The sequence below is a fragment of the Morone saxatilis genome, unplaced genomic scaffold, assembly GCF_004916995.1.
Source record: "Morone saxatilis isolate NCDOM2014 unplaced genomic scaffold, NCSU_SB_2.0 Contig1, whole genome shotgun sequence".
NCBI lineage: Eukaryota > Metazoa > Chordata > Actinopteri > Moronidae > Morone > Morone saxatilis.
The window spans coordinates 1,762,350-1,771,650 of record NW_023339651.1 but is presented as its reverse complement, the minus strand read 5'-3'; the positions used below and the strand labels follow the sequence as shown (position 1 = coordinate 1,771,650).

General features: G+C 41.1%; 1 protein-coding gene across 3 annotated transcripts in view; it reads right to left on the bottom strand.

Moving 5' to 3' along the window:
* LOC118325632 (dual specificity mitogen-activated protein kinase kinase 6) overlaps positions 1-9,301 on the bottom strand; it is a 37,233-nt gene that overhangs the window by 4,238 nt on the left and 23,694 nt on the right. For all 3 annotated transcript variants that reach the window (XM_035658398.1, XM_035658382.1, XM_035658390.1), the window contains exons 6-11: positions 8,595-8,711; positions 8,383-8,434; positions 6,536-6,663; positions 3,888-3,965; positions 2,458-2,597; positions 278-323 (exon numbers count right to left, since the gene is read on the bottom strand). In XM_035658398.1, coding sequence (XP_035514291.1) covers positions 278-323; positions 2,458-2,597; positions 3,888-3,965; positions 6,536-6,663; positions 8,383-8,434; positions 8,595-8,711 — 561 coding nt within the window. The remainder of the gene's footprint in view (positions 1-277; positions 324-2,457; positions 2,598-3,887; positions 3,966-6,535; positions 6,664-8,382; positions 8,435-8,594; positions 8,712-9,301) is intronic.

Below are 9,301 nucleotides of genomic sequence, written 5' to 3'. Positions count from 1 at the left end.
ACTTTATCCTGACAGTAGTACGTGAGACACATATTAAACACATTTAAAACATCAGTTCCCTTTGGCTTCTCCTAGTGCTCCTGATGGGATTTACAAGAATCCACCGGGCCTGAACAAAAACGACCAATCAGAGCAGCCTTAATAGTCGAGTTACAAGTCTTTTTTTTGTATTCTGTGAAGCCGAGTGTCAACAAATTTGTGACTCGAGTCCACATCATGTGACTTCCACACCTCTGCTAATTAGTTAAGATAAGAGGAAGAATTTAAACCCACTCACCATGAGTTCTGTGTAAGTCGGCCGCTCTTTGGAAACTTTCTTTAAGCTGCAGAGGGAAAAAGCAACATCAGCATTAATTCACAGCAAAAGGTGACTCATCACTGCACTGACTCCTGCACTTTTATTTCAGCAATTGCTTCCCCTGATAACAAACTTGTCAGACTGTTGACTTTGATCTGAGTTTCTGTTTGATTCTCAGGAATACAATCATAGCCTTCATAGTGAGTCACAAAGGCGTCACTGTGAAAATCATTAATATCAGGCGTGTATCTGCCAGTAAATCAGCTGTTACCTGTTCAGTGTTTGCTCTCAACAGACCTGATAAATCCTTTTTGTAGGAATTAAACCACAACACTGCGTTTCACATTAGAGGACTGAACACTGCTCAAAGTGCAGCAACATAGTCTGACCTCACTGTAACAACTGCAGCGCCGGCATATAGCGAGTCATTACGAGCTGGGAACTCATTCAACACATTTCTCTGTGTGATCAGGTTATTAAATGTACAGTATTTCTAACCAGGGCCGGAGCTAGAGAAATATTCATGCGGTTGCAGAAATATACTGTAAAACTTCGATTAAAAGTCCAAGTTAAAGGCAGGTCTCCTTTACTAGGCTGCATGTTTTTACAAATAAAGGGAGGGAGATAAATGAGGGAGCCTCAGCAGTCCAGATTTGTCCCACCGGGTTCAGGACAGAAACTCATGAGTCTAGTCTTCACTTTCACTCATCGAGCACATTTATAATCGTCTGCATGCCGCTGCCTCACCCGCACAGGTCATCCAGAGCCGGAACTGACGAGGGATCAGATAAATGCTATATTGACACCTTACTGTATATGAGGAAACTGGTGACGCTGCTTTCTTCCTGTCGCTTTTATAAAGCCCATAATGTCTGCTGCCATTATCGTTACCACATGGAGTAAGGACCCTGTGGGCGGCTGCTCCCACGCTGCTCACTGCTACTGGTTTTAACAGACCACATCACATCACCGCCATCTTCTCCTCTGTTCGATTTACAATTTTAAGATCTTACTGATCGCTTTTAAAGCACGTCTGGGTCTGGCCCCAGGCTACATAGCAGAAATGTTGATCCATTATGAGCCAGTTCGCAGCCTTATAGGTCCTCAGGTCCTCAGCTGGGGTCCTTCCAGCTGTTCGAGGCTTAAATCTAAAGGTGGCTGTGCTTTTGCCTTCAGGACCCGTCGGCTTTGGAAAGACCTGCCTGAGGAGGTATCAGTGACTGCTTTTAAATCACTTCTTAAAACCCATTTTTAAAACCTTCATGTTATGTTGTTTATTCTTTCTACTTTATTTCATTTCTTATGGTATTTTTATTTTCATTTTATTTTTATTGCTTCTATTCTGCTCTTATTATTGTATTTCTTTATATATTTAATTGTGTGTAACACGATGATCAGGTTGCTTTATCTGTCAAAGCACTTTGTGTGGGTTCTATATAAATAAAGTTATTATTATCGATACATACTGTTCACTCGGGAAGATGGGCTTCCTGTTTGTCTTCACACTTGGCTTTTACATCTGCTATCTGAACCACCCCAGGATGCATTAACTGGCTCAATGTGAATGGGGTCACATACTGTGAGCTGAGCTGGAGGCTTGAGCTACACCAGGGCTGCTCAAAGTGGGGCCTGTGTGCCAAAGTTTGGCCGCCATAAGGTTCGATTTGGCCTACAATACTGATTAATTGTTCAACACGAAGCCGCAAATATTCGCCAGTTTTAGCTTCTAAAATGTGATAATTTTTTTCTCTGTGTGATATCTGTGTAAACTGAACATCTGGATGTGATATTCCATGGGCTGAGGAAGGCCATGAGATACGGTTGAAAGCTGAGAAAAAAGCTTGTGAGTGACTTTGAGTTAAGCTGGACAAAACAATTTAAAGACTTATTTTTACTGATGTTTTTATTCTGATGTTATTCTTCTATTTACTGTAAATCCTGTCTCACAACAACAGAAGAAAGTCATAATGAACTCAATCTGACTGAAGGGGAAATTAAGTGAAGCCCACTCAGCTGGGATCGTATGATTCATCACGGCCTCGTTGAAGGGCACAGCGACTCCGCTGGCTTCTCGCCCCAAGAGCCCGGCCTTCGGCGGCTTATTGTGTGGAGAAAATGAAAGAATCCCAAAAATGTGGAACTGAATGTTTTGTACATACCACTGAGAGGTGAAGTCCACAAAGTCGGGGGAGAACTGGTCGGCAGGAAGCTGGGGCGAAGGTTCTTCCACCACCTGCTTCAGCTGCTGGAAGGGCGTACCCCACGAATCGTACGGAAAGCGCAAGATGGCGAGCTCAATCTGAGTGAGAGAGAGAGAAACACTGAACTGTACGAGCACACTAGTATCCACTTATTCATCACTAACACTACATATGCAGAATAAACCCACTCCACCAGCAATGAACTAAGAAACTTAAATTTTTCATCATTTATCCTCAGATTTTTTGTTTTACCGACTACTTCGTAACTTAACTCTCCTGCACACATGTAATCAGAAACCTGGATAACATGTTACCTACTACGTTAGCTACCTTGTTCTCTACCCTTCAGATCAACTGATTCAAACCACAATCTCATCAACTGCTTCACTTTGCAGTTCATTCAGTATTCATGGTCCTGGCGGCTCTTGAGCACCGCTCTCGGGAAGCGACAGATACTCAATAAATCAACCCCGAAATCACAAGTGTGTTTCATTCGACACACTGATTGCTCTTCGGTTGTGTCCGGTTTTGAAGATATCTCGGAGTTAAGACATAAAACCCCCCTCCCACCACTCAGAATCCATAATGAACCAGTTTCTCTGTTCTTTTCACCTCTATCGTTTAAACCTCCTCTCTCCTGCCCACCGAACATTTAGCGCTCTTATTACCATCCAAATTAGACTCGCGCTGAAACATTTGCTGCTCGTCTGTAAAAGCCGGAGCCAAAGGACGAGGCAGAGGTTCAAATGATGGGACATTGCCACAGATTGCAGAAGCCTTGAAGCAAAAATATTCTGCAGCCTGAGTTGAAAATGTGCAAATGAGAAAAGCCATGAATACTTAACAACTCATAATAAAAACGTCTAGACGGTACTTCGTCTAGAGCCATGCCTCATAAAACGGCAGATTTCTTTTTTCATTATGAGTCATTTTTACCTTTCAGATACGTTTATTTTGTTCAACAATGAAGACATTTAGAAATGCTGATGTGAACCCATTTTTATTAAGATAATTTGTGTCATTTTTGCTGAAACTTTCACTATATCCTGACAGTAGAACATGAGACAAATAATCTGTGAAACAATCAGGTTCCTCTGGCTCCTCCAATAAAAAAAAAGACTTGTACGCCACCCGACTATTAACTGGCTCTCCTGATTGTTGTTTCGTTCGGGGCCGTTGGATTCTTGTAAACGCCACAGGAGTAGAAGGAGCCAGAGGAAGCTGATTTTTTCACAGATTATCTGTCTCATGTACTACTGTCAGGATATTGTGAAGTTATTTTCATAAAAGTTACCTGCTGCAGCTTTAAGGACATTAAAACCTGAGAGTGAGTGAGATGAAAAGTTTTTCTGATATAAATTCTGAAATGAAAATAAAAGCTGATTTACCATCGTGATTCCTAAACTCCAGATGTCAGATTTGACGTTGTAGCCTTTCTGGTTCGTCTCGGGGTTGATCCTCTCCGGCTGCAGGACACAAGGTCAGATTATTATTATTTTTTATTGTAAGACACGAAATACAAACAACAAGACAAAGACAGAAACAATGGCTACAGAACTGGTCAGACGGACATCAGTGTGGGTGTTAGTGGCTCGGGCTAGGTGTGTGTGTGTGTGTGTCTGTGTTCCACACTATCAGACTGGGTGGCTGGGTGTTAAATATATAATAAAATAAATAAATAAATAAAAACAGCAGGAGGAGCTGGCATACTAAGGGAGAGCAAAGGAAATTAAGGAAAAATAAAAAATACGTCAGGGGGTCGCTGCTGTACACCTGCCCCAGTCACTGGCAGTGAAAGGGGACGGGGGCACCGCCAGGGAACACCAGAGTGGGTCAGCAGGGTCCCGAGGATAATGGTTACATTTAAGGATTATTGTTATGAATTTGGACGTTATTGCCTTTAAGTATATATGTGTGTATTATTCCTTTTTAATTTCAACGTCTTTTTACTTTACTTACTACTTACTCGCCCCAAGACCCTTGTAGGACAGAGCTGGACCATTGTGGTCCTTATCCCTAACCCAACTGCCCCTAGACCCTGAGGAGGGGGACTGTTTGGGACCCAGTGTCCCTTCACCATGCTGCCTGCTCAAGAAGGAACTGTCACAGTGCCCCCCCAATCACCAGGGATGGTCACCAGTTGGGTGAAGGGATTATGAACGCAGTATGAAAAAGTGTTGGGAATAAAATAACTATAATAATAACTGTGTAACTATAATAACTTTAACAGAAACAGAAAAAGAAAAAGGGATGGAGATTTAATATTAAAGAAGGTCAGATGATATCACTTTTGGCAGCGGTCGTCAAGGACAACCTGTGTGCCCCCCCCCATCCTAAACTTCTTGTCCACACAAAGAGAGTGCTGTGTTCCCTGAGCGCTAACCTGGCCCTAAAAGCCACTGAGCCAATCAGCAGCCGGGCAGACAAGGTTAAAATGTAACTGGGCTCATTAAATGTGTGGCTAATAAACAAAATCTGACCAAAGCTGTGATATGCAACTTGGTTCCTGGACTGCACTAAAAATGACTGTTTTTTATAGTTGAGAGCAAAGATCTTTTGTTGTCTAAATAAAACTGGATAAAGCCAAAGCTAACAGACCATCTCTGTAAATTACATTTTGTTCTAGCAGCTCTGTGAGGCTGTATTAAAGGAGATGTCTTATGAGCCACCAGAAGTGTGTGCCAGTGTCTCATCGACATATAAAAAGACGTGTCTCCACTTCCTGCTACTGGTAAAAAATGAAGCCAAAACAACTCGGACACGGTTGCTGATTTCTTTAGTTTGGCCCACGTCCCGTCTGCTAACATGGCGGGTTTATGAGCTGCGTCTGTCTGCTGTTCGCTGCTGAGCAGGTAGTTCAGTACTGTGGGTTTTTACAGCTTTTTCTCTAAATAAAGCTGCGTGCTTTGTGGCTTAACAATGAGCCGGAACTCGATACAAAGCTCCATAAAGCCGAGAGGAGCTGCAGGTTCAGGTGGTAATTTTCTGTCATTTGACACGGCGTTATAAACACATCGATTGGAAAAAGCGGTCGACCCGTACAGATTTTTAATGCCAATGCGGCTATTATGACAGCAGGGCGATGGCTGATACATAATGCCGACATCAAAACAAAAAAAAGTCATGTATAACTTCTATGTATAACCCATTATTCCATGGGACATTACAATCCAACATATGTGGTTATCTTAGACAGTAACGTGTTGTGTTTTTATTAATTAACGACAGAAAAACACATTGTTTTATGCAGAACATGACTGGTAATTACAGATGAGCTGGGTAGTCTGTCAGAAGAGACATCATTCAACTGCATTATAGATATCCAGTAATGATGGTGACTGAGGACAGTTGGTTTACAGCAGTATGTATGAGAGTTATAGTGCAGGGCTGGAAACAGCAGCCACACTGACAATGCTGCCTGCAGATGTGTCGTTTTGTTTATTGGCCTTGTGAGCGATGTGACATCGGCCCATCTATAACTGTAACTGCTTTAAAGCAGCTTTAAAGCTACCTTCTGGAGTTTTTTTTACAGTTGACAGTTGTAACCTAATGCAAAAAGAAATGTAGCAACGCGCCAAAAACCTTTATTATATATTATATATATATAATAAAACCACTAATTAATTAACGTCATCTTTCATGACAGAAGAGTTCTTTGAAGATAGCCACCACATTAGCTTTCTAGCTGGCATCTCCTTCTAGCATGGATATGTGTTGTGTCGCCACCAGGAGAAAATCGCACTGCTAATGTCAGTCTGCAGGCTGGATACTGTAGCTAATTGGCTAGTTAGCTGTAGCACATTCAGCATTTTAAAAACGGACTCACCTAGAACAGCTATTGCTTGGTCTTATTCTTTAATACCACTGCCAATAAAATGCTATCTGTCCTTGGCTGGTTAGCTACAGTTAGCAAGAAGCATATACACTTTAAATCATTTTGAGAATAACTTTGTGATTTCAGTGTCACTTTAAATGAAGCTTCAGGGTTTTCAGTTGTTAAAAATTACAGCACTTTCATTTGGTCTCTTCAGCTTACCGCCATGTAGGGCTTGCAGCCAGCGTCCATGGTTTTAGCCACAGAGTCGACCAGGTAGCCGCTGATGCCAAAGTCGCACATCTTCACCTGGCCCTGAGTGTTGATCAGAACGTTCGAGGGCTTCACGTCTGCGAGAGAAAGAAGACAGAAAAGCAGTTTTAGTTTTGTGCACAGCCACATCATGGTTTTTCCAAAGAACGGCCGTCTCTCGTGGCCGCAGTCAGACTAACCAAACAGTGCTGTGGTCGCTGGTGAAGACCAAACGTGTGACACTTAAGATCTTTCTACATGAAGCTTCGATGAGACAAAAGCCACACGGTGGCCACGGCTGGACCACAGAGGTTTGACACAGGAAGGTTAACCCTCAAATAACTGACTTTTTGTAGCCTTGGCTACAATTAATGTGTACGCATTTCGGTTGTATTTTTACTGTGGTGATATAGGTAACCATAAATTACTGCTATGTGGTTCGAAAATGATTAAATAGGCTGCTGAAACTTGCTTGAGTTGTGTAATCCATCGGCGTGAAGCCAAAATCTTCTTTGTCAATTTTAGATTATCTCTGCATTGTTATGCAACTGTTTTTTAATTACAAGCTTCATTGTGCATGTAATAATATTGTTATGTAATAATTATTATTAAACCTAATAAATACCAATCCACTCATTGATTACAGTTGAATGCATTATTAACAAAATATTAATATATATTAAATAAATCTAATTCAACCCAACCTACAGCAGCAGTTTTGGGCTCAAACCAGACCCAAATTTCCATTTAAATTTTTTTTTTAAATAAATATTTTAAAGTTTTTTACTAGCTAAAATAAACTTCACCGTCCAGGTAAAATAGTGTTATGTAATAATTATTATCAATTACACATCCAGCTATGTTAAACAGCTACTTTCTAAGTCTATACATCTGCTGTTTGGTGTTGGGAGAGTGTACAGTGGGACCAAAACTGTACAGTTGCGGGACAGAAAACAAAAACAATGAGCTGAAAGACACTAAAACAGGGATCTCAAACTACAATTTCCAGCCCTCCATCCCCCTCCCTTCGACCTGTGTCATGATGTCAAATATAATATAATGCAAGATTTTTAGTATATTTTTTAGTCATCATATAAAATTAAAATAACAAAAACAATTACATTTTTATAAACGCATTCAGTTTGGTGCAAAAAAAATAGAGATTAGATTGCTTGGTGCTTTAGCCGGCTGTTTAAATTTGCTGAGAGGGAGGGAGCTAGCAGAACTGAAGGCTGTATGATATCAGTCATGGAAATATATTCGGGAATAGTGCACTTTCTTGTAGTACTTGAAAGTGGCTCCCAGATGACAATACCAGCAGCACCTGAGTTTGAGACCCCTGTTTTGAAAGACTGCAGTGTCGGGTGCTAATTCTTCTCTAATTTACCACTCCGAGTGACTTCTGTCCCATTACAGTCATTTAATCCACTGTTCATACAGAGAGATTAATAAATGCAGCTTTAGAGGGGATTCATTTGGAAAAATGTCAAAACGATAATGTAACTTTGACCAAAATAAAAGCAGACTTCATGTTCACTGTAATGGATTATATGACTCATGCTAGCAAGAGCAAATGAATGGAAACCAAGGATCAGAAAAAATATAATTTATATATCGCACAGCAGCATTCGTGACTTCTAGTTAATGAGATAAAACATGCAAAACACTGGTATGGTCCTTTAAATGGAGCCGGAGGCAGCAGGATGAGACAAAGACAGAAAGAAAGCAGCTCAGTGCAGCTGAGTGATGATGCATCACAGAAGTGGATATTGACACTGTCTCTGAGAGGTTTAATGGGTCTCCACTCAGGCTCTTACCTCTGTGTATGACTTGCAGATTGCTGTGCAGATGCTCCAAAGCTTTTACTATCTGTAATAACAAAGCCCATTAATAAGCAAATGAGAGTTACATAACAAATATCTGTCATTAAGCTAACATCAACCGAGTATTCACAGGAAGCATGTCACGTGGAATTCATTTTTAATCGTTTCACATTATGCTCTCAGAAGTGTTTTGTGTGTGGACCCACTGAGACGGCGATCTTTCCCAGGATGTCCTCGGGGATGGTCATGCCCTTCTCGATCACCTGCTTGTAGAACTTGTCGAGGGAGGTGTCCATCAGCTCCATGCAGATCCAGACGTCGCCCTGGCAACAGACAGACAAATTTGGAAAGAGATCAGGAAAAACAAACAAGGTGGCAGGACGCATTCCAGACGGATGGGAAGCAGCAGATTTTCCAGTGTTTTTTAGTCGAGGAAATCCTGAACATCCACTCGCTGCTGCAGGAAGTCGTCTGCATCCGAAAATCTTTAGAGGTCTTTGTCATCACGACACGCTGCTGTTTGAAGTCAATGACGGACGTAGATTTGGACAACAGGCCAACTGATACAGTGTCAGCTGATGACGGCTGATCTGAGATACATCAACATCAATAAATATTGGCAGATATAAAAAAGAAATAAGAAAAGCAGAAGTAAAACAATAGATCAATAGATGTTCTATAGGCTGCTTAAATATATTTTGACTTTTTCTTAATTGAAGTTTAACATTTTTGTATTTTTACTGTTGAAAGTCCTGTTCAACTGAACAATATCTCATCTCAAGGGTAATACACAGTTTAAATGTTATAGGTTTAACACATTCATATACCAGTTATTCTCTGTATAAAGATACAGAGTCACATGGTGTCTCACTCCCTCTGCCTGTGTTGTATCGCAGCCTCTCTGTGGTTTGTT